General features: G+C 39.5%; 1 protein-coding gene across 6 annotated transcripts in view; it reads left to right on the forward strand.

Annotated features, from left to right (window-relative positions):
* Nucleotides 1-26,428, forward strand: part of EPHA6 (EPH receptor A6) — an 875,247-nt gene that overhangs the window by 640,577 nt on the left and 208,242 nt on the right. For all 6 annotated transcript variants that reach the window (XR_010599810.1, XM_065589211.1, XM_005283660.5 and 3 more), the window contains 4 exons: nucleotides 122-284; nucleotides 17,847-17,955; nucleotides 22,742-22,812; nucleotides 24,716-24,841. Coding sequence is in view for 5 of the 6 variants with exons in the window: in XM_065589211.1 (XP_065445283.1) it covers nucleotides 122-284; nucleotides 17,847-17,955; nucleotides 22,742-22,812; nucleotides 24,716-24,841 (469 nt within the window). In the remaining variant the exon portion in view is untranslated. The remainder of the gene's footprint in view (nucleotides 1-121; nucleotides 285-17,846; nucleotides 17,956-22,741; nucleotides 22,813-24,715; nucleotides 24,842-26,428) is intronic.

Raw genomic sequence — 26,428 nt, forward strand, 5'->3', positions numbered from 1 at the left:
TCCTTTTATGAAAAAATTTTACATTCATAAGAAAAAAGCAGAGCTTTCTATTTGGACTATTGTTATTACAAAGTTTGCACAACTCAACTTGATATCATTTCTCCCCTCTTCTGTCCATCAGGAGCATGAGCAGCTCAGCTATTCCTCCACAAGGTCCAAGGCTCCAAGTGTTATCATCACAGGTCTCAAGCCAGCCACCAAGTATATATTTCATATCAGAGTCAGGACTGCAGCAGGATACAGCGGCTATAGCCAGAAGTTTGAATTTGAAACTGGAGATGAAAGTAAGTCTTAAGGAAGGGACAAATGTGACTACCATAGAAGTAGTGTCTTATTCTAAGTCAGTCAGACCTTGGGAGTATGAATGAGCTGAGTATTCACCACACACGCAATACAGAATGCCCACTGGGTTAATGTAAAAAAACAAAAAACGTTTTCACACATCCCCTTAGAGGGGTTCCCTTTATATTGAACTTAGGAACAACAAAAATAAAAATCAGCCCGAGATGAACATTGAAGGATTCTTTTTTCCTTGCAAGATTTCCTCACCCCAACCCCTTTCTTTCCCTAGAGACTTTGCACCTTTTATCCTCCTGAAATGGAGCTTATAAGACCCACAAGGTATGGATACCAGCAGAGTAGTCTTGTGCGTTCATGCAAGACCCTAGAACCTCACATCCTCTCACAGAGAGCCTTTCATCCATTGGCTTTCAATACTCCCATTATCTAAGAATAATGGAATGGAAACAATTATGTTTATTTCCAATCAAACAGTAAGTCCGCTAAATACCCAAGTAAGAAGCAAGCATATAAAAAGCCTCAAAAAGATCTGTGAACAACTTCTGTAATGAAACCCAAGCCATCATTAAAATCCCAGTTAGGATGTTTGTAAATATTTGATAGAAAATTAGTATACATACCACATTAAAAATGTTCATTAGTGAAATTACATTAATTAACCACTTACCCATACCATGTCTCATTAATGTGTTGAACTTCATGCTGCTTAAGCTGAAGTACAGACTGAAGTCTTCTTATAAATGTATATGTTTTCAAAATAGACTTCATAGATAAATAAGAAATTACCAAAGCCTCATGAAGAGGGTCATATAATATTGCTGACAAAATGTAAATGAATGTATTTAACATAGAGGTTTCAAATTTATCCAGGAATGATCAGCTGGATCACAAAGTGACAAAGTGGAAAATGTATTCTAATTCTGTACTATTCTGGGAAAGTGACTTTTGTACCAATATGGAACTATGGATCCTTAATATGGCATCCAGACAAACTGTTTACCAGTCAAAGGTTATGGGACTGTCGTGACCATTCAACCAAAAGCAATTCAGAAGCTAAGAATGTAGAGAATTAGTTACTAAAATGTCAATTCAATTTAAATTTGCTTCTCTAGACAATAGTTCATAGCTAATCCCTTTCATACATTGAGACTGCTCCTGATTCTACACTAATGGACTTGGGGTAAAAATACCTAAAGTGCCTCTAAGCCTTAAACTGTTAAATACCATTTTCAAAAATAACGTAGGGCCAGATTTTTAAAGGTATCTAAGTACCTTAAGATGCAGATAGGCACCAAGTGGGGTTTTCAAAAAATCTGCATGCTTCTAAATGTTTTGGTTTGACATTTTTGAAATGAAACACTTCAACTTTTGAATTTTACTTCACTTTTATTTTTTCAAAAAGGTACAAAATAAAAATTTTGAAAACAAAACACGTTTTGTTTGACCCAAAATATATATTTTACTTTTTTAGTTCGACCACTGAAAAATAGGAATAAAGCTATATGAATAACCAAAGTGCCTAAGTTTTTTTTGAAAAATGTGACAGGCTCCTAAGTCATTTATATGCTTTTGAAAAGTTTATCCTTGGCCCTTTAGCTGAAAAAGTATAGGCTCATGCATTGAGATCCAGATGACAGTGGTGTCATTACAAGTGTGGTTGTGGTATTACATTCACTCTGGCCAGACAACCTCATCCCAAATGTCTGAGGTCTACAGCAGTTCAAACCGCCATAAGGGCCACCACCTGTGATGATGCTCCTGGGCAGGCTGTCTGTGGGGATTTAATCCTCACCTCTGTATCTAAAACCATGAGCCCCTGCTTCTCAAGATAAAGGACCAAGAGTAAAGCAGATCACAAAAAGGAAGGAAGTTTCTTTTTCACCTATGTCCCAAGAGGTTGTGATTAGTAGTTTTCTCATTCTGAAAATGCATATTATGTGATGTATAGAAAACATCTTTATTATTTTGGGTGTTTTGCTTGCTGCAGCAAAGGAGTCATTGGCATGCATACATTATTTTAAGTATTGTAACTAATAATATTATTCAATATCTATATTGTATGGCTCTCTCACATTTTACTGCAGACCAAAAATTCAAGCCCACCTTGCTAACATTTTGGTAAATCTGAGCTGAGTTTTGAGTCAATCTGGGCTCACTGATGGTTTCAAGTGGAAATCATTGGGAACTCAGTTGTTTTGACCTGTAATTAGCATGCAACTGTTTCAGCTGAGTTAGATTAGGAATTATTTGGTTTGTTCAAATGCTTAACTCAAAGCAAAATGTAATGGTGTATGAATCTACATGAACTAAAATGAAAAGGTTTTCCTGAATCCAGGGCAAACTAAAATCACTAAGTTTCTCCTAAGTCTCCCTGAAAGACCTCAAGCATAGATCAGTGAATCAGAGTTCCGGTGGCGTATTCCAGGGGTCGGCAATGTTTGGCACGCAACTCGCCAGGGAAAGCCCCTGGCGGGCCGGGCCAGGCTGGTTTGTTTACCTGCTGCGTCCGCAGGTTCGGCCGATTGCGACTCCCACTGGCCGCGGTTGGCCGCTCCAGCCAATGGGAGCTGCGGGAAGCGGCACGGGCCGAGGGATGTGCTGGCTGCCCTTCCCACCGCCCCCATTGGCCTGGAATGGAGAACTGCAGCCAGTGGGAGCCGCGATCGGCTGAACCTGTAGACGCGGCAGGTAAACAAACTGGCCCGGCCCGCCAGGGTGCTTACCCTGGCAAGCCATGTGCCAAACATTGCCAATCTCTGGTGTATTCCATAGACCTAATACTAATGATTTGATCCTCCATGAGAACTGCATTTTGAATACTGGATGTGTCTAGGCATGGACAAACCTTAAATAGGCGTTCAACATATTGCCAGACTGTAACAAGTTAGCTTGAAATGATTAGTGCCCCATACATGAAAACGTAGTTTGGGGATTCATTACATTTCAGAAGGAACACAGAGAGATGCAATTTTATGGCCAAAGTTCTTTACAACCACATTTTAATTTAGTTAGCAGATTAAGTACCTCATGATGATCTAAGTTATGTCCACAAATAATTGTGGGTGTAAAAAGAGAAGGATGGATAAAGGCTGGACTCAGTCTCACCCAGCACGTGTAAAGTGTAATTACATGTGATTGTGACAAATGAGGAAGACACTGACAGCAGCAGACTTTAGCCCTTTCATTAGAGTCAGTTCAAAACCCAGGGAAGAAAAAGTAAAATGAAAAATCAATATCTCAAAATTAATAAGGGGCTGATGCACTGCTGTCAGTTGAAGCTAGAGTTGTGTTCTCCACATCTTCAATTGTTCCTGCAGTCTGAGGGATTTGGGGTGTCAGAGAGAATTAAGTGCAGATGGTATTTCCTAAACTGTAAGACAAGTACATTTAGCTCCTTCTAGTAGCAATTGTTGTCTGACTTGTCTCTATCATGATGCACACAAAACTCAGCCTGCTAATCATAGACAGACAGTTGACAACCTGTGACTATTCCTCTGCCCCTTCTGTCTTTTCCAGTTCCCCTCCTTTAACCTCAGTTTAAAACAAACCAAAAAAAAAGTAAACAAAAGAACTTAAAATACGTGTAACAAACAAATTCTGCCAATTCTCCACCTTGCTCATTTGCTTGTGTGTTGAATCCACATCTGCTTTAGATGGGTAATTCCTTCAGGGCAAGGATTGTTTCTTTTGTGTGTTTGTACAGTACCAAGCACCTGGGACCTGAGGCATTTCAGTACTATCAGAATATGAATATTTACTGCTAATAATAATAAAATAATACATACATATCCCTCAGTGGCAGTGAAGAAAAACTGTATGAGGACAAGCCATCTAGAATACTAATGAAGTAATTTATTGCAAGAGAGAAAATTGCTTGAAAACTCATTGGATGAAATTTAATAAAAACATTTTAGGAGAAATATATTTAAGTAATAAAGCAAGCATAAAAATATTTCCTTAATATAGAATAGCTTGTGTTGTTTTTGGTTTTGTAATAGTTATAAACACAATCAAAGTATGTACTTGGATGTGGAGTTTTGCTCTCAGGTTGGGATTGAAAGCTATAGCTTTTTATTTAAATGTTTCAAATGTTCCATGGTTTATACAAAGCAATTTCACAGAGATTTTAGAAATGAAAAATAATAACATTTTTAAACCCTGGACTAACAGAAACAAGGTGGATACATACATTGCAAACCTCTTTTACTCCATTAGCTGTTAAGGGGATAAGAGCTTTGTCAAACATGCTGGTTTTGGTTTCTGGGGGGTTTGCTAATGCTAAGGTAATATAATATAATTAACCACTATCTGGGGAAAAGAGAGGAAAATATCTCGTGATTAAAATGAAACCAGATGATTTACTCCATAGAGTAAGAGTATACAGTAAGGGTTAAAATTATCTTATAAATTTATTGTTCTTTGAGTTGCTCTGCATATTCCCACTAATGGGTAAGGCACCAACTGATACAATCTAACAAGAGCCCCTTCTCCCAGCAGTGCTGGTTAGAGCACATGTGCGCCCCCTTTCTATACCTCCCCTCAGTGTTCATGAACATTCTGAGGGCAAGGGTATATAAACGGGCACTGAGGCTATATAAGGGGGCACTAGCTCAGTTCCTTCCAACCACTTGTGCCAGATGGAAGTGAACCACTCTGGTCTTTTGGATCTGGCTTTTTTTCTCCTATTTTAGTCTATTGGGGTCATAAATTTTTAGTGTTAGTATAAATAATTTGTTAGTAGTTACAGTCAGCTAAGTTAATTTTCAGATTTGTTTCTATGGGGTGACAGATCAGAAGAAGATGAAGAAGAATCCGGGCTTTAAGGGATGTACTTTCTGCCCAACCATCTTCCCGGTATTGGATGCCCATGTGAGGTGCCTTAAGTGATTCAGCAAGAGTCACTCCCCTTCTGGGTGTTCCATCTATCACACTTTCACACCACATATGGAGAGGCGTAATAGGCTGCAGGTGGTCCTATTTAAGGAAAATCTCCCTGTTAACCAATCGAGTTCCAGGAGATCTTTGGATCTGAAGACTAAGAGGTCCATATTGTCTCTGATTGCATCAACAAGTAAGGCTAAGATTTCTGAGAAGTCCCAGGGATCCGTGCCTTCGCTGGTTCTGCCGTACATTCCCATTTCATCATATCCTCCTGTTAAAGGTGCCAGGGTCTCAGAGGCGCCATCTATTCAGTCTAGAGATAAGGACCCTATGCCTAGGTTCCAATTGTGTCCATTACAAAGAGGAAGACAAAGGAGAAGACAGCCACAGTCAGGAATGCCATATGCCATGGATCACATTTATCAGTTCCATCTGATTTGGATCCATCTTCTCTAGTACCAAATCTGAGACCCAAGTCAGTTCCACATTCTATTTTATGATCCAGAATTACTGAGTTGAGTCTCTCTGGATCTGGTGATGCCTAAATCTGTAAGATTGTCACTGTTGTCTTTACAAACCCCTGTACCAACATCAGATCCGAAGAGGATTATTACAGTAGTAGAAGATGTTCACTGTTTGGCCCCCCGATCATTCTTTAGATCCCAGTGAGAGTTTCTTGGGGAAAAGGAAGACCTCATCAGTTCCAAGGTCTAAATCCCCTACTCTTGAAAAGAGACATAGGATAGAACCACCTCTGCTTCCTCCTCCTCTTAAGACTTCTGTAGGGTCATCAGGCAGATCTTTCTCACCTGTCATGTCAGTTAATCCTCTGATGCAGTTATCTGCAGTGAGACCCATTGCAGATGCAAGGTTGGATCCACAGGTAGAAGAGGATCATGAAAGAGTCAAAAGACCTCAGCTCTCCAGATTTTTGTCACCCAAGGCTGGGTTTACTTAGTCTTTTGGTCAGTTTGTGCCACCACATCTTATGCGGCTGTTCCTGGACACTAACTATTGGAGAGACTGGTAATCTTGGACTCCATGGCTTTATTGGGCTCCACCACATGAGTTCTTGGGTCATCCACTTTGTGGATGGAGTAATGATGTTCCAGCTGATAAGGATCCAGATGCTGAGAATTTTTTGGATCAGATACCACCAGGTACGTCTGCACCCCAGATAGTAGTGCCTGATACATTGTCTGAGGAAGAAAAGGAGTTGAGTTTAGTGGATCAATTGGCATCTACTTTGAACTTACCTTCAGTTGCTGAGGAAGAGTCATTTTATCCACTATCTGACATTCTTGGTGCTCCTTCAAGGACTAGAATGTCTTTATCTATTTTGAATGGTCTCTTGCAACCTGCTAAGGCCATTGGGTTACTCTTGCTTCCTGTCAGCCCATTTCTTAAAAAGCAGTCAGACTGTATCAGATCCCACAGGAGGGTATTGTATTTTTATATTCACCCTGCACCAAATTCTTTAGTGATTGCAGCAGCGAGTAATAGATTTAGGTTTGGTCAAGACCAGTCAACTCCAGCAAATAGAAAAGGGGAGAAATTGGATGCCCTTGGAAGGAAGGCTTTTCCTCCTTAATCTTTAGATATTAGCATAGCTAATTACCAGGTGGTAATGTCCCACTATCAATTCTATCTGTGGGAGAAAATGATTATGTTTGTGCAAGAGTTACCAGACAAACAGAGGAAATTAGCCAATGCTATCTTGGCAGAGGGACAAAATGTGGCAAAACATGCTCTCAGGGCTTCTTTTGATGCTTCTGATTCTTCAGCCAGAGCCTTAGCATCTGTGGTTACTTTGAGAAGACATGCGTAGTTAAGGTCTTCATCATTGACTGTGGACACTAGGGTTAAGGTGGAGGATCTCCCTTCTGAGGGTGGTGGTTTTTTCAGTAACAAGATGGATGAGCTTTTAGAAAAGTCAGAAGAGACAAGATCTACTGCTCATTCTCTGGGTTACTTCTCTGCTGCTAGGAGACCTCCTACTCCTTGTTTTCATTACCAGAGAACATTTTATGCTCAACCTTCTTCATGTTTTTCTTCTCAGAACCTTCAGCAACATCTTCAGCAAACAACTTATTTCTGGCAGTCTCAACAGAAAAAGAAGTCATTCAGGTCCAGACCAAAGTCAAAACAGATCTGCTTCATGCTCTTCTTCATTTAATACATAACCACAGATCTGGCACAAGGTTCAAAAGTTTTGACCCAACTGGCAAAGCTCCTTCCTACCCCTTGTTTGGAAACAGGCTAGACCATTTTATCAGCTGTGAGAGGCTTATTACATCATGCAAACAGATCATAGAAATAATAGGGAAAGTCTATGCCTTATGGTTCAAAATACTACTTCTTTTTAACTCCCCTTATCCTTCCATTTTCAGGGAATATCCCACAAAAGTTGTTCTTCTATAGGAAGTACAGAAATTGCTTCTGATGGGAGCACAAAGGAAGTTCACAAAGGGGTGGGGCAAGGGTTTTATTCAAGATGGGTCCTGGTGCAAAAAAAAAGATGAGTATTTCAGTCCAATTTTAGATTTAAGAAGGTTGAACACATTCAGCCAAATGTTTCACTTTCAAATGTTAATTCACACCTCCATCATCCCTCACTCTCACCATGGATTGGTTCACAATTCTCAATTTAAAGGATACATATTTCTATATTTCTATTTGGCCAAATCATTGGAAATACCTCTGTTTTGTGGTGGGACAGAGATACTTTCAGTACGAGGTCCTGCTGTTTGTCCTCTCTGCAATGCTTAGAAACTTTACATCTCTGAAAACAGGGTATGATTGATAAAATCATCTTCACAAGAAGATCTACTGACTCACATCCAGTTTACAACTTCCCTTCTTAGAGATTTAGGGCTACTTCTAAAGGTCAAAAAGTCAAATTTCTGTGCAACTCAGAGAATCCACTTTATAGGATATGTACTGGACTCAGTAGCAGAAATGACTTTCCTTCCAAGAAGAAAGATTTTTGAAGATAGTGCAATCTATTTAAAAGATTCATAGGCATTAGATCCAGAAAGTAATTTTCTTTTTACATCTGATGGGTCTCAAGGCAGCAACTACTTATGTCACTCTATTTGCATGTCTCAGAATGAGGCCAACGCAATTTTGGATGGCTCAGGTTGACAAGCCAAATCTGGACAATCTTCACATGTCAGTCCCCATGCCACAAGACATGTAGATTATTTAATGTAGTAAACAAGCAGAACCAATGTCCTCAAAAGGGTCATTTTCAATCCTCCTTTGTCATTCATCACCATAACCTCTGACGCACTGAACAATGGATGAGGGAGTTCATCTGGGTTCTCTGACCATTCAAAGTCACTGGGTGTCTCAGGAAAAGAATCTGCACATAAATGTTTTAGAATTGAGGGTGATTCACCTGGCTCTCAGATCTTTTCTGCCTCATATAAGGAGGAAAGTTATGCTGGGAGAGAGAGACAAAACTACTGTTGTGTATTACGCCAACAAGCAAGGAGGTGCTCAGTCTACTGTGTTGTGTGCTGAGACAATCACTTTCTGGGATAGGTGGGTACAATCTACAGGATGTCTATCTGATAGCCCGGTATTTAGCAAGCGTGAGCAATGTGTTGGCAGATCAGCTCTGCAGATAGTTCTCAAATGCATGAGTGGTCATTAAATACAAAATAATACAAAAGATCTTCTCCAGTTGGGGTCAGCCAGTTGTAGACCTGTTTACAACTAGGTTCAACTGTAAGTGTTGTCTTTTTTGTTCAAGAGTGGGAAAGGACAGTTGGTCTATTTCAGATGATTTTCTAATGCATTGGGGAACAGGCCATCTCTATGCTCTCTCCTTTCCCATTAATTCAGAAGGTGGTGGGGAAGATAAGACAGGACAAGGTGACATTGATCCTGGTCCCTCCAGCTTGGCTGAGACAGCAATGTCATATGGACCTGCTTCAGCTGTTGTAAGGGTCTACAAACTGCTACACTTGCCTTGAGACCTATTATCCCAGTAGCATGGAAGGATTCTTCATGCACAACTCCAGTCTCTCTATCTGATGGCCTAGGCTATCAGACTCTGACTAATTTTGAACAATCTTGTTCCTCCTTTGTTCAAAATGTGTTGCTGAATTCTAGTCTATGAGGAAATGGACTAGATTTGTTTCTTGGATGCAGGGAAAATCTGACTGACCAGTTACAGCTTCTATTCCTGTGTATTTGATGTATTTAAAGTCTGAAGGCCTGTCTTTAATTTATCTTTAACGTTTCTTTTGGCAGCTTTCTCAGCTTATGTTTTGATCAGTGACAGATTGTTGTTCAAGTATGATATGATTTAAACGTTTCTGAAGGGGTTATTTAATATGTATCTCCCCCCCCCCTTGAGAGATCCAATTCCACCGTAGGATCTTAATTTGATATTATATTTGCTTATGAATATAACCTTTTAAACCCTAGGCAGAGTGTTCTTTATTTCACTTATCTATTAAGACTGTGTTTATTATTGTTATAACATCAGCCGGAAGGGTGAGAAAATTGCATGTTTTGATTACAGACCCACCATTTACTAGTTTTTCATAAAGACAAGGTGGTTCTTAGACCTAATCCCAGGTTTTTACCACAAATAGTGTCCGAGTTTCATATCAATCAGACAATAAATTTACCAGTGTTTTTTCCAAAGCCACATGCTAATAAAGGAGAATCTGCTTTACATACTTTAGATCCTAGAAGGGTTTTAGCATATTATTTATATAGAACTAAAGGTTTTAGTTCTACATTATTTGTTTCATATGGTAAGAATCATATGGGTTATCATCTGTCTTCTCAAATTGTTTCCAGATGGGTAAAACAATGTATCCTTGAATGTTACACATTAGCAGCAGTTCCTGTGCCTACTGATGTCAGATCTAATTCCTTTGGATCAGTGGCAGCATCTTTTGCTTCTCTTAAACATGTTCCTAATGGGGAAAACTGTAAGGCTGCTACTTGGAATTCGGTCCATACATTTACTGAACATTATGCTTTGGATATAGCTTCAAGAACAGATGCTTGATTTGGTAGAGCTGTGCTTCAATCATTAATTGGGACTCTTCCCTCCTCCAGAGTTTTCAGATGGCTTGCCAAACTACACATAAGTGGGAATACGCAGAGCCATTCAAAAAAGAATTGAAGGTTACTTATTTGCGACCAGAGTTCTTTGAGATGACTCTACATATTCACACTTCCCATCCACCCTATTTCTCAGAGTCCTATCTTGGTTTCTCTGGGTGAGCAGAGGAAGGAATTGAGGCAGTACAGACCACAGCACTTCCTTATGTAGCTTCACCCTCCGAATGTTCAGACACAGCAAGGAGAGGGCTAGTTGGAGGCATGTGTGTACTTTAATGGGCACTTTGGAGAAGTCTCCACCATTAGGCTGCACTGGTTGGCGCATTATGCCTGAGCATGAATATGCAGAGTCATCTCAAAGAACTCCAGTTACAAGTAACCTTCATTTCCTTAATATTGCACCAAGCCTCTCTTCAGTGGGAGATTACTGTCATACTTGCTCCAGTTTACTGGTTGAAATGCAATTTGTGCTGCTTCAATTACTTAGGATAAAATTAGATACATCATTACGAGGAACAGCTAGAAATTTTGGAATGATTATTAATGGTGGTGCATGAAGCAGAAAGAGGACTGTCTGACCCTGTAGGAGTAATAAAAAAATTAATTAATCAGAGAGGCTGTAGAATTTGTATTGTGTGACTACTCAGAAATGTGGTAGAGCATAGAGCTTCCATTTGGAATTAGCACTAATCAATAGCTGGCTAGGAGTGTTGGCCAGAAAGGGGGCGCAACAAAAATATTGCTGGAAAAATCTGTACCAAATCCCAACTGTCAGATTTGCTGATTGAACACAGTACAGTTTATAATGTATCCTTTCATTCCTTTCTTCTTTGCCTACGCTGAGGCTCCCAATGTCATCCCCTTACTTACTTACTTCACACCATTTTTCTCTCCTCCCTTCCCTGCTCAACCCTATTTTTTAAAAATCTTTCCACACTTCTCTATGCCATTTCTCTTCTCCCTCTCATTAGCTAGTCCTCTATTTTGAGGATACCTAAATTTGTTCTTTGAAAATCAAAACAGAGGGCTGGTATAAAGCAAAATGTTTCAGAAATCCCTGCAATGAACCTGATCCCAGGTGTCATGATGGCTAAGAACAAGGCAGTGGGTTAACCTGCAGATGTGGAAAGCTACATGCATTATAGAGATGTACTGGTATCAGCTTTAGAGGAAATGTTGCTTAATCTGATACCGGGTTTAATGGACATAAGGATCCTGAATAGTAGATAACAATAAAATGTATGGGAACAATAGAGAGAAAGTCAGGTTGTAGGAATTGGGGAGAGAGGCAGAAAAATGAGAGAGAGGTTAGACTTGACATAGTCTATGTAGAGAGTAAAGAAAGGAGTCTAATATTATCTGGAGCAAGGAGCTCAATAACAAGGGGAAAGGACATAAATGACGTATAGGACTGTTTCAATCCTATCTACACCAATGGTAATTGGTGCTTTGTCCGAACAGGCCTTGGTTGTTTGCTGCAAGAGAATTTACTGAAACTATTAGTAAATAAATGATGGAGAATTTGAAAATCTTAACTTGATGCTTACAATCATCATTGAACCGTTATCAGATGCTACATATACATGCTGCAGTAACATCAATAAAAATAGTGGAAGCCTTGCATTGAGCACCAATGCTAACAACTATTAACATCTGGTGCACTTGTTTCTGGGAGGACATATACATTCTGTTGGCTGGTTATAAATACTTACTGATAGATTGTGTCTGTTATTGTATGGGCCAGATGAGCTCAGGATACCCTTCCCACACTGCACAGACCTACAAATGAAACAGCCAGAGGCTGATGCTTGTACTCCCTATGTGAAAGTGGGTGGGGTTAGCTAATAAGGTCCGGAGAACTACATGCTTTAAAAGGGCATGCATGAGTGGAGTGGGAATATAATCAGGGCCCTGTCCCACCCATTATGGCTAAGAAGCTGGTACTGATTGGCTTTATGGAGAGGATAGTAGATGCTGCTTTTGAGTATGTTTCCCCCAATGCCCCCAAGGCACTCTGCCTGCGTCAACAGCCTACAGGCAGAGTGTCTTCAGCGACTGCTTGGTTGGGTACCCCCCCCCCCACACACACACACACACCTGTAGTGGCTTCATGAATCATAATCTAGTCCTTATTTATTTTTCGCTTGTATGGCTCTGGAACAGCATGTACCTGAGTTACTTTCCCCCACACAAACCACTAAGCCTATCCGTGATATATTAAAATGTACTCTTCTGAGTCAAACCCCACAATTCAAGCTATTTGGTCCAATGTATGCATGTTTTTATGTCTTTTTATTATTTCTGAACTAGAGCTTTACTGGAGACTTTTTAAAAAAATATTTAATGAGTAACAGTATTCCTGTTTCTGGAGGAATGTCCTTTACTATTCACCTCAGAGGCCCTTTGTGCCCAGAGGAAACATGTAAACTATTGAAAAATTTACAGCTGTTCCACCGTGAAGTACTTTTGAGTTGTAGCCTCCTTGTGCAGAAGCTGTTTTTAAAACTAAAACTGTTTTATAATGTCAGCCTTATTACCAGTGGGAAGAGAATGTGTGGTTTTCTTTCCTCCTTGATGTGGCAGGTTTATTTTAGCAACCCCATGTTTTAAAACTGCTCCTGGTCTGGTGGGAAATCTTTCTGTATATAATATTTGATGATTCAGTGACAGTCTTAAAATAGGCAGATCTCATCTATTGACTAATATTCTAAAGAAATGTTTTTATTTCAGATTTTTGATGTCAGAACTGATTAAAGGATCTGGAGGAACCTTTACAGTATTACTAAGTGGGGGGGGGCATCCGGGGGTGCCATTGTGTGACAAAGCAAAACCAACCCCAGCTTTCCCACATGTGTATGAAATAGAATTAGACATCTACCCACCTCCCTACACCCAAACTTCAGGTTTTAAAAAAATGGAACCTGATCTGAAGTATCCCTCATTGTGGTTATACAAGATGAATAGCTGACTTGGGTTTTGCCAAACTAATACAACCTCTGCTTTTGACAAATGCTGCCTTACAAGGAAATGACATCTCTCAAGGGGCAAGAGATTGGACTAATTTTAGTGACTTGTATGCTATGAAACCAAATTTCCCCTTTAAAAAGGCACTGTAAAACAATTCATGTTTAATTTAATAATACACTACCAAGAATATAGTAATTTAGTAATACATTATCAAAAATATAACTGAGGGGAAATAGAAGAAGAGAGGAGATAGCAAGATACAAAGCTGATGGGGGGGGGAAGGGTGATGGAAGAAAAAAGCAGGGAGGTGGCAAGGGCGGAAAAATATACAACTGAGACATGATGAAACTTAAAGATTTTATTACTCAAAACCTAAAGGTCAACTTTAAAATATAATTGAAAAAGTGAAAGAATGTGATGAAATAGATCAGACAGAAGGAGGTGCATATGCTAAAATTTGCCTAGGACAGCAAAAGCCCTGATCTAATCTCTGCTTTCAAGAATTTTGTAAGAAAACTGAAAATTGCATTTGCTTTATTACTGTATTCCCATTCCATAGGCAGTGTTTCCTGGTGGGCTTTCTCGTGTGTGTGTTGCTCATTGCACTGTGCTTTTATTGATTTCTACAAGGATTTCGTCAAGCAAAAATAAGCATTTCCATCACTTTACAGGCCTTACCTACTTCTCTGTCAGTTTTTACCAACCCCACATTTTCCAATTATACTTGTCTGTCATTTGACATTTTTATCTGACAAGTAAATTAAGGTCATCAGGACGAGTCAGGCTTGAAGAGACCCTTTGTAGTGATGTGACTAGTTGAAGAAAATCCTAATATATTGGACTCTGACATATCTGCCATCATGGTAGAAGAGAACAAGAGGAGCAAAATAATCACTTTCTAAGAGTATATAGTCCCAGCTAAGAATCATACTGGTTAAAGACAGAAAAGCTAAATTTAGTCATTGAGTTCATCCCCCTCCATGTGCAGGATATAGTCCTGGTTAGAGGACTAATGCTGTTAAATTGATATATTACACTTCATTTTAGCTAAAAAGCCAAGAAACAACAGTTCTACTAAACAGAAACGATCCAGGAAGCCTGACTAAAGCTCTTCTGAGTTTTCTGCATGATGGTTATTTGGGCTACGGAACCAATTTTTATCATCAACTCTATCCTTCTCCAATACCCAGAACTTTAGTTATCAGGAAAGAAAGCTTCAGATTGTCCATTTAGCAGCAACTGTGTATTAAGGATGTCCAGGCACAGGTAGTTAGTATCTGAACCCCTTCTGCACCTGCTAAATTCATTGCTCCTGCATACCTTTTTTTTCTATTAAACTCATCTTGAAAGGGCTGCAGTTTGTCCTCTAGTCCCCACTTCAAATGGTGGCAATATGCACTCAATTAACATTTCCTTCTCTTGTTATGGCTTTAAAATGTCTCTAGGCTTAACAACCTCTGCAGCAGTTTAGCAGGGGCCCAACAGTTGAGAGATGGTATTCAACATTTGATCTGAAGACCTGGGATAATGATTATTATTTGCACTGTTACTTGCGTCACATCATTTTTGTTAACTTGATTTTTTCCAAGTAAATATGACACTATTGAATATAACATGATGCAAAGTCTAAAGTCATTCCCACAATATCACTAGTTACTGTTTGGGAGCTTAACTATTTAGTGAGTAGTTGATAAAAGGTTTCAGTGTATCTTTCATTCAAAGATGTATGTATCTAACTTGTCTGTGAAGAGTTTATGACCACAGATACTGAATGCAGTATTGTAATTTATTGTCCGTACATATTTTCATTAAATTATAGAGACAGAAACCTAATGCCAGAGATTTAATACATTGTTTTTATTGCAAAGTGGACATAAATTACTATTGTTTTTATTTGCTTTGACTACTGTTGCAAAGATAGCTCATGCTATTTATTAGTTGCTAAATCACTCAGAAATATTATTTAAAGTCCAAATGTTCCCTCTTGGATACAACATTTTTATGAGGCTTTTGACAGTTTGTGTACAGTATTCTGGGTGTCACAAAGTACTGTGTAAGAGGCTACATTGTATTGAGGCTTCTCCTCAGAGGATCCCAGATGATGTACCTACATTTGAATCAACGGAGGCCCCAGGAGAGCTGCATGTTTTGCTTTCTGAGAAGTGCACAATTGCATGAAACCAGATTTTGTTTTCTTGATGAAGCTGAGGTTGATCTCTTTCCTGCATTTGTTGAAGTCAGCTAAAACACCCAGTACTATATTTCTACCAGTGTCAGAAGGCCCCTAATAGGGCCCCTGTTCTTAATTCTCAAAATACTACATATCTCATAAAAACTAACAAATAGAGAACAGATGGAAATGTACTGGAGGGTGATAACTTTCACATAAAATTAGGTGCTGATAAAGATCCTCAGGATTACAGAGCAAGAGAGACAGAGACAATAGAGCCAAATCCTTCTCTCATTCATAGAGCATCTAACAGACTGAGGCCTTGAACTGCCCTCTAGGCAATACTGCAATATAAATGTTTAATATTAATAATAATAATAATTAATTAATAGGATCAGACTCGCAGAGTCAATATTTTCAGGTGATTTGCTTAGACCCAATGTTTGTTGGAGAAAGTGATAAGAACAGACAAATCTTGAGAACAACATTTTTTGTTGCTTGGATAGAGTGCAGGGAGCTAACAGATGAGCCTGCACTCAGATCACTCTGACATCTATTAGTTCCCCTGAAGAAAACTGATTGGGATTATTATAGGTAATTAGTGAATCAGACTGATGGGCTGGCTGAGCTAATGAGCCAATTAGCCCATCAGCTCAAGATTGATAAAGAGGCAGAGGAAGGAAGTGCCAGGTGAAGAGGAATAGGGGTAGCTGAGTCCAGTCTCACAGAGGCCTCAGGGAAGGGAGACTGCTCCTCTGTGGTCCTGAAGGGAGGACGAAAAGCACAGGGGATATTGTAAACAGTACTGTTGCATAGGACTGTTGCATAAAGTTGCATAAAGTACTGTTGCATAAAGATGTTGGTGGAGGGAACTCAAATGGTACGGTGAATACACAGCCAGTAGAATCGGAGCTGGTTTCTGGGGTGCAAACAGGCAGGCTAGGGATCATGTTCCGCTACAGTTACCTTTCACCAAAGCACCTTATAGTTAAAACTGTACAAATATGTTAGCAGCCTGAAGAGCCTGTGCTGCAAAGGACTCTGAATAAGAGTCTTGTCTCTGGCTTCTGTGGGGCTCAGTTATATAGTCCATATTCATACAATACTGGAAGATTTTCCCACAGAATGAATGCAGAATTGGGCTTAGTGTTAAGCTGACTAAATAAATGTGCTGTCAATGTGTCTAGAAGTTTGCTAAACTTGGACCCTGGCAAATTGCAAGAGTCTGAGGGTATGTCTTCACTACCCGCTGTATTGGCGGGTAGCGATCGATTTATCGGGGATTGATATATCGCGTCTCGTTAAGACGTGATATATCGATCCCCGAACGCGCTCCCCGTCGACTCTGGAACTCCACCGGAGTGAGCGGCGGTAGCGGAGTCAACGGGTGAGCCGTGGTCGTCGATCCCGCACCGTGTGGTCCCCAGGTAAGTCGATCTAAGATACTTCGACTTCAGCTATGTTATTCACGTAGCTGAAGTTGCGTATCTTAGATCGATTCCCTCCCCCAGTGTAGACCAGCCCTGAGAATTCCATAGGCCTTCCTCTGATCATCCTGTAAAGCTTATACTCAAGAAACCACAGTGATCTTAGCAACTGTGACAGAATATAAAAGAAGTGCCAGTTTATTCATATAGCCAGGCCACAACCCATTTAGGATTTTAAATATTTTTTTAAAATATTTGAATATAATTGCTTTGCCAAAACCCTTATAAACCAATTCCACTTCATGAGTTTTATTTTCTTGTGTTTGGAAAGAACACAAAGCATTATTTTTTACTATTATCTTATTACTATTATTATTACAATTATCTAGTATAGTACAGCATTGGGCTCTTTTAAATATGGGACCTGATTTTCACACTATAGTTGCGTGTGCAACTGTGCACTTTGCATGCACACTACTTCATGTACACATTGCTAGATGGAGAGTCTCTCTAGATATCTGTATGTGGTAGTATACGTGCATGCTATATGGATAATTACAGGACAAAGCAGTGTAGGTTTGAAAATCAGGCTCAATTTTAAATTTCATAATTATTGGCTATTTTTATGAGCTGATAGCTCCAGGAGCTGGACATTCCAGTTATTTTGACTGTAATTTTTAAGCATTGACAGGCAGGAGCAGAAGTTTCAGGACCAAATAACAGAGGAGAAAATGTTTGCGCAGTTCCCAGGTACCTCTTTAATCTCTCTCTGTCAAAACCGCCTCCCCACCTTCAGGAGCAGTATAGGGAACTAACTACCTGCCCGTTGACCTCATCCCCTTCCCTCCACAGGCAAATTCCACCCACTGTCTTCATTAACCATCAGAGAAGTCATTGCAACTTTCAGTTCTCGGAGAGTAATCAGGCATTTGGCTGCTGGAATATTATGATCCTTTCTGCATGTATCCCACTCATTGAAACTTTAACCCCTCTTCTCTGTGTTTCTGTTTCAGCTTCTGATATAGCTGCGGAGCAGGGGCAGATTCTTGTAATTGCCACTGCTGCTGTTGGTGGATTCACTCTCCTGGTTATCCTCACTCTGTTCTTCCTAATCACTGGGAGGTAATTCATATTACACTGTACTAGTTCATGTAGGGTGAAATTCATCCCAATGAATGGGCTCACATTAGTTAAATCATTACTCCATAGCTTATGTAGCGATTAGGGCCTTTTGCAGTCCAAATGTCATGGCGTAAATGTCACCCTTATTGAGTGTTGACAGCTCTCCCAATTTTAGTGAGACTCTTCTAATATTTGGTGTTTTGTTTAAAGCCCCACTCCTAGAGTCATGTGATTAGGTGAGAATCGCTGCATTCATTTTTTCTAGCCCTCCTTGCCAAGAAAAGCTTGAAAACTTGGTCCAAGTACACCCTAAAGGTTTGGAAACCATAAGGCAAATAAAAAGAATCCCAAATATATTTTTTATTTTAAATCTCATGATTTTAAGCCAATCTCATGATTGGGGGTGGGGCTTGACTCATTATTTGGTGTGCTTGCAGTTAGCAACAGTGCATACTCTATTAACCTATTTTAGTGGCCTATTTTTGTGACCACTTTCTGTATTAAACTTTAAAAAAAATACATATCCAACAATAGATGTAGCAATTGAAATACACAAAGAGAAAATATACTTATTGAAATCTATTGCCTGATCAATGTTTGATTTTTTTATATATCTTGTTTATGAAAACAGTCCAGTCTAGTGATAGAATCATGGTTTTACTAATCTAAGTATAGATTGGAAAAGTGGTACCAGAAGCAGAGGGAGGACAACTAAGAGAAATGTGATCAACTTAAGTAAAGGAAAAATTAATCGAAAACCATTAGAATTAACATACTAAGAGTAATACTAATTAGATTGTAGAATAGTCTCCCCAAAGGAAGTGGTGAGAGTCCTATTTGCTTGGGATTTTTAAAATTAGACTGAACAAAGCCCTATTAAATCTACTTTAGCAAACATTGATGCATTAGGAGGGGATGCACTAGATGACCTATTAGGACTTACGCAATGATTCTCTTATTCCATTTCCATTTCCTTCCTTGTAATACAATACCGACTGTTCAGCTTGCTTCACTTGATATGATGATCACGATCTACTACTGACACTGTGTTAATTGGATGAGGCGTTGCTTTTATTCTGTTGACCAGATTCTGCTCTTCCTTACCCAAATGTAAATCTGGAGTAAATGCATATAACCTCAGTGGAGTTACTACCATTTTGCACAGATGTAACTGAGATCAGAACCTGGCTCCCTGCCAGTGTGGGGAATCATGTGTCTCAGATCCTCCACAAAGAATATCCATGCAGCAGTCTCCCCCTCCCATGTGGAAAAATGGACTCAACCACTTCCACAGCTCCACCACCCCTGGGCCCCAGGGTGGCCTCTCTCTCACTCCAAGGTTTCACAAGAAAATGAGTATGACAGCCAAGAAAGGAGAGGGCCAGATGGACAGACATCACCCCTGCCCTGATTCAGTTTCCAAGAAAAAGACACTGTGTTCCCAGTCTCTTTTGTGCCTGGGATCCCTATGGCCAGTGAGAGTCACTGGTCGTGCAGCTTCTCTGGGATTGTGTTCTAGGAAACAGGAAAAGCTTCAGGGAGACAAAGCTTCTCTAGAGACATGAGGAGACTCCACAGAGAGGTTCTTTTGTTTTCCTGAGGGGTAGGAGGTCCCACAGCCTGTTTCATGGGGAGGGATTGTGTATGCACAAACCGTGGACTCCTTTCCCCCACACAACATAATGAAGTGGAAGTATCTCCAAAGAGGACTTGTTAGTGAGTTCCTCCATCTGTGCCGCACCTGTTTTTTGGGAGGGAGGGGGAATCTATGGATTGCGTGGAACTGAACACTGTATTTGCACTCTTGTTTAGAATCTAAGCTTTCATTTGGTTGGCAGAGGAAGTTCTAGCCCTCCTGAATGTGAATATATCCATCATTATGTGAATTAATGCACTGCTCTCTTGTGAAGCCTGTAACATGACAGACTAAAAAACAATAGAACCAGTGGGTGTTAACATTCCATTAAGATAAATGGGAGAAGTTAACTTCAAAGTCTAATTGTGACAAATTAAATATTAAGAGTGTAAGCAGAGATCTTTACTAGTAGCTACTGCTGTAGATACTGGAAAATATTATATTGTTTCAGTGGAAATAAGGATGGATTCAGCCTACAAAGACAGGAAAATTTTGAAAGAAATGATTATGTAGAATCATCAAGTGGAATTCCTGAAAAACAGTGTGAATGCCTCCCTTAAAAGTAACTCAGTAATGGAATAAGATTAGTATTGATGTGGAGATTCTTGAATTCTTTCTACTTTCATTCTTTCTCTTTGCTAATGTTAAGAACATCAGAGGTTCTTTTAGCTTTCTAACATCTTACTGAATGGAACTTTTCAATTACATAAGATATGGATTCATTTTGAAGTATCTCTTAAACACAGTGATAAGACAGTATTCATTGGAAATTATTCTCTGAAGACAGAGTGAGAAAATTTTGGATAAATACTCAATTTACTATAGGATTTGAGGCAAATTTCAGTGTGAAAGATTGGATTGGTACCCTACAGATGTGTTCTGCTTCACTATTTAGAATTAGCAATTTGATGGACTGTCGAATCACAAGGCTGCTGATGAGTCTATTCATATTGAAGAGGCATGGTGAGATAAGCACCTGCTTGTGACTTCAGTGAATGATTATCCACTAAGAGCAAATAGGAAGCATTTCCATCAGTTTCAGATATTAAAATGAAAGATGCAATGACTTAGAGCCACAAAAATTATGGGGGATGGTTGGCTAAATTCCAGGGAATGCAGCATTAAAGCCTGGTATGATTTATTTTGATCATTAGGGAAATTATTCCTCAGTGTTTTGTCCTAAACTACCGATAATGAAAACATGTCAAAAACTGAGAGACTCGCTGTTACAACCCAGATGAGCTCTCCCTGCTGGACATGCACTAAGCTGCTGCAATGGACAGTGGCGCTCATCACCGTTTGCATGTTACACATGGTGCATACCATTGGCAGCGGCAGCACCACCCACGGAGGGAAAAAGAGAGCCCCTAAATGGAGTGGATTGCTACCGAGTGTATGGGATCAGAGTGCCACTTACTGCAATTTTCCCGACAGATCCTCTGTCACAATGGAGGGACCATCAAACCAAACTCGAATGATGCTGCAACCCCTAAAGTGAAAGTGGTTCAGCTGAGTGTACCATGTCAAAAATTTCTGGGAGTGCCCTTGATATTGGATGCAAACCTTTGGTCCCATGTGCTCTTGACTTGCTGGGGCTGGGCAGAATTGAGGCACTGTCTCTTAGGCTCCAGCTGTCTAGGCATAAACTCCAGGTGCAGATGCCATGTCTGCCCCCACTCTTGACATTGAGAACACTGTGGTCCAATTACCTAGGCCCTGAAACTAGTGCCAGTTCTCTCAAGCGTCCACAGAAGCTTTTGCATGCTCTCAAAGTTCCACCTAAACTGCGGACCCATTGATTTACTGTTTCCCTCTTTGGAACTATGTGACAGTTTAAGGAAGAGATGCTGCAGAGGGATTTCTAAACACCCACACCTTTTGTCACAGAAAGCATACAAGACGTACAGATCCATGCAAAAATAATAAACATCTTTGCACAAATACCCTCCCTTCAGTGTCCTCACTGCTCCAAGGTGGCCTTTGGGTTTTGGTCAGTCCTTTTAGGGTCTCAACACCCTCCTGCTCCTCCTGTCCAGTCTTCCCGCCTTGTTCTGGTTGGTGAGAGAAAGCTACCAAGAGAAGAACTTGTCCTTTTTTACTTTCCAGTCCTCTCTATCAGGTAATCCTCCATGCCAACCTCAAAGCCTCCCTTAGGTTATCAAGGTCCCCATTAGGTGATCCTTTGCTTGGTTACAATCCACCTAAGAGCCAGATGAGATGAAAACTCTTTTCTTGCACCATACCCATTATGTTGCCAGGACAAAGTCATTCATGTTTAACAATCCTTGATCACTCTTCATTGCTTGTCTTCTGTCTACACCCTTGGAATTCCAGTCCAAGATGGAGGCAAAAAGACAACAGGCAGAGTACAGCCTCACAACCAAATGGTGCTCACAAAACAAAATGAAGTTTTTAGTTTTATATAAATACATTCAGACATATAGTTAATAGTTACACTCACACAGCTGGTTGTATGTTATTTATTCCGTATGATCACTAACAACTTCACAGAGGTGACAAAATAATGAATGCAGAGATTGGAGCTGAGGCTAATTAGAGAAAATGTGTGGTTCTGACATGGAAAAAGGGTTTTATCCTTCATGAAGCCCATTAGTGTCATAGAATCTATTACCTTTATAGAGAAAAAGTGAGCTGCTTTAACCCACAGGACATTAAAGATAATAGGATCAGGTTTAAAATGCACAAATCAACATATAAAAACACACAGGCATAGCATGAGAGAGGCTAAATTCAATAATTTATCATCAGATTGCAAGGATTTTCTGTTGTTGTTTATAGACAAAACTACAGATAAGTGCAAACCCGGAAATTCGATATCTGGTTTGAGCTAAATTTGAAAAGTTTGGATTTATTGTATAATTTGAATTTCAGTATAGTTCATTTCACTGTTAATCACCCCAACCACATTCTATTTTTATATTTTATATGTGGCTTTTTTGTAGCTGCTCATAATACATAATCTGTTATTTATAAATCAGATTTGTTATTTATAAATCTCTGTAAATTCATAATAGGTAAATCTTGTAATCAAAGTAGCTTATGATGTCATGAACCTCTATAGAAAACGTAATGTGCATTTATTCTGTGTATGACAACCATTTTAACTAAAACTCTTTGCTCTTTAAAAAGATGCCAGTGGTACATAAAGGCCAAAATGAAGTCTGAAGAAAAAAGAAGGGCTCATTTGCAAAATGGACATTGTAAGTAATACAACATTGTGTTATTTAATGCCTATGTTGCATTTTCAATGAAAGTTATATATTGTTTTCTCTATACATTTTGACCCTGATTCTGTAATTTAATCCATGTGGAAAAACCCCTTAGTTTATGCAGACCCACACTGATTATAGGATCAAGGCCTCTGTTTTTATCTGTGCATCCTCTTCGCAAAAGTTATTTGAAAACCTTGCATTTATTCTACTGAGCAAGTCTGCAAGGGAAAAAGTCCATCACCTTTTGGATTTCAATGTTAATAGTTTTTATCAGTTTTCCAGGCTTGCCTGTGAATTCACAACTGCTCTGTATTATATTATTCTTTATGAAGTGATTATCAATAGATTCTGCTACTGTGGTGCATGCAGCTTACATATGTGAGATCAGACACTTTTGATTAGCAGTGCAGTCCTGCAGTCACTGTTCAAGTAGGACTCCTCATACCCACCTCCATGCAAATAGACTATTGCTTGTTAGTCACTAAGAGTGAAATCTGTGTGGACAATCACTCAAAAAAGAACAGTTATTCTATCCTACAGTAGTTGTGGTTGTTTGAGGTGTGTTATCAACACAGATTTCACGACCTGCCCTCCTTTCCCATTACTGCTCAGTTCTACTCCTATGGGATTCTATATTAATGAAGGAACTATGGGGCAGTTGGGCCTACTCTACAGTTTATGTCCTGAGGTGCAGGGGAACGAGGGCACTGAGGTGCAGGCACTGCCCCAATGGACACTGCTAGCCCAGAAGAATCTGATCTTGCACGCCTGGGGCACATGTGCAACAAATGTGGAATCTCTATGGGCAATAGATCTCGAAAAACCATAGTTCCTATAGGGCAAGTAACCATTCTCTTTGCGGCAGTTTCCTTCTTCTGCTGGGAAATATGACAGATTGGATGTGCCGAAAAGAAACATTAACAGTATTTTATCTGTGTATTTACCATTTCCAGTGCTTTCGTATTGGTAGTGTCTTCCTTAATGGTAATACACTACCTTCCAAGTGTTTTAACAGACTCATAATAGTGGTATTACATGAAATGCTAAAATGGAGATTCAATATTGTTCTGTTGAAGAGCTACTTTTTCCCAATGCAACAAATTATCTTTAAATTAATTGAATCATCTCCAAATCTGAAGAATAGGGGCTGAGTATTCAATTGAGGGTTCATATATGCACATTTAATTATAACCTTGCTTAATTTGATCATCTGATTTACTAAAGTGCCTGATTCTTCCACACTACTCTACTCATGTAGAATAGTACCTTACTCATAATCCCATTGAATATTTACTATACTGCTTGCCTGGTCACGTAGTACTTTATGTAAGGGTAGCAGAATCAGGCCCCAAATTATAAACCATCCTTTGGAAAGCAGGATGGGAGTTTGGGGGTGGAGGTCTTTATTTTTGAATGAATGAATATTCATGATGGTGCAAGGTGCTGGATGAGCAGAACTGGAGACTGAAGTCCTCTATTAATCCAAATATAAGCTTCCACGCATGCTGCCCTACTTCTCCAGTGTTGCTCAAGCCCATGTAGAAAGACCACCTCTGCGGGGGGAAGGGTATTGCTACTTCCATATTCATTCAATCCCTGGCAGCTCTAAAGCTGCCAACAAGCATGCCAACTGTTGTAGATGTTTGGCCACCCATTCGTTTTACATAGACTACAATTTAATTAGCAATCAGTTGCTAATAATTTTGGGTCACTTTCGACCTAGTCCAGATTGTGTCTGTCAACTTAAATATAAAAGGCTTAATATCCCATCACTAATGCACTGAACCATCTGTTCACTGCATTTTTTTTAAGTTAATATTGGTTATAGCATGGGAATGTTTGTTGAAGGATTTTTGACTAAAACATAAGTAAAATCTTCCTTTCTTTCCAGTGCGCTTCCCAGGAATAAAAACGTATATTGATCCAGACACATATGAAGACCCATCTCTTGCTGTCCATGAGTTTGCAAAGGAGATAGATCCTTCAAGAATTCGTATTGAGAGAGTTATAGGGGCAGGTAAAAGCATGCAGGCTTACAAAAATATTAATAATTGTCTCTCCTAGACATAGGGAAACTGCCTTACTCAACTTGAAGTCATATGGTGGTAATCAAATACTGTATCAAATGTGAGCAGAGTTTCCCAACAGGCAAGGACACTCTGGGACAGCTCTCACCCACAGTGCTAAAGGTGCAGCAGGAGTGGCAATGGAAGTCTTTCCTATCGTGCTGTTACAGAAAAATGGACGGGCTGCCCACTCTTTTGAAGAGTCCAGAAGAATAAAGTGGGAACTAGTTGCTCCCTCAAGACCATGAAAGTGTGAGTGATAAAGGTAATTGGGCTGCCTCCAGAAGAAGAGTCCAGATTGGTGATCTGCATCTCTTAGCTTCTCCACTGAATGTTGGAGGCCAGTCCTGGGATTCTTCTTTCCTATACAATGGAGGGAGGACAGGAACCACTGCAAGTAGAAGTTCAATTCTTCCTCCATAAGGTGGCTAGGGTTATCTAGGGATGTTGAGTCTTCAGAGAGCAGTACACTCTGACTTTAGGGATGGGTGGCTGAATATTTATGAGAAAATATTGTGACAGATGTATAGTCTTTGCAAAGATTTTGCTGTATTCTAAAGTTTAATTAAAAGACAAAGAAAAAAGGGTTCCTAGCTGGTCTGGTGGGGAAGATTGACAGATAAATTTAGTAGTGCCTGTCTCTATTTCCACATCCAGACAGACAGACTCCAAGAAAATGCAAACAGAGACACGAAGATAACCTATTCCTATTAAAAGGGACACTGTAGGACAAGTAGGTATGGAAAAAGTGAGTATTACATTTACCACATAACAGGAAAAAACAAAATCAATGTTGTTTGGCAAACTGTGTCACTGAGGCCACATTTTGCTCTATCATCTGACATAGATTAGATAGATCCCGAATGATATTCAGTTTGCCAAGTACTGCCAGTATGCAAATACAATTTGCAATGTTTTCATTATTTTTGCAAACGTTAATTTTCCTCACACCTATTTCAGAGTTCCCTCTGTTGAGTCTGTCTTTCAGAAGATTCATGAATACAGGACTTTTGAGTGAAAGTGTTAAATCTATCTTCCCTTCCAGAATGATAAAACCTTATTTTCTTTCTTTGAAAGTGTGCAGAACACAAAAAAATCTCTATGAAGACTATACAAACAGAGCCCATGGTTTTGGAATGTTTCCACTTATTGTTTGCGCAAATATGCTCATTGATTTTAAATTCTACATATTTTTTAAATGGTCTAATTCTTAGTTGGCCTTGGAAAGATAGTGCCAAAACTTGTCAAGCTGTGCAGAATGCAATAGTTTTATTGCACATGAAGTTTTGTTGAATTTTCTTTTCTGATTTCATTTCATGTTGATTTTCATGCCTTCAGTTTCGCTCCAAAATGCTAACTGAAATTCAGCCAAGACTATAGTTTCATCTGATTTCAGGTTGACACCATGCACTGAGGTTCATATGGGATGGGATTTTCCGAAGTGCCTAAAGGTATGAAGAGCACAACTCAATAGAAACTCCATGGGATTCATGTTCCTAACTCTCTTTGGTGCTTTTTGAAAATCCCACCGTTTGTTT

This window comes from Chrysemys picta, chromosome 1 (genome assembly GCF_011386835.1).
Source record: "Chrysemys picta bellii isolate R12L10 chromosome 1, ASM1138683v2, whole genome shotgun sequence".
Classification (NCBI taxonomy): Eukaryota; Metazoa; Chordata; order Testudines; family Emydidae; genus Chrysemys; species Chrysemys picta.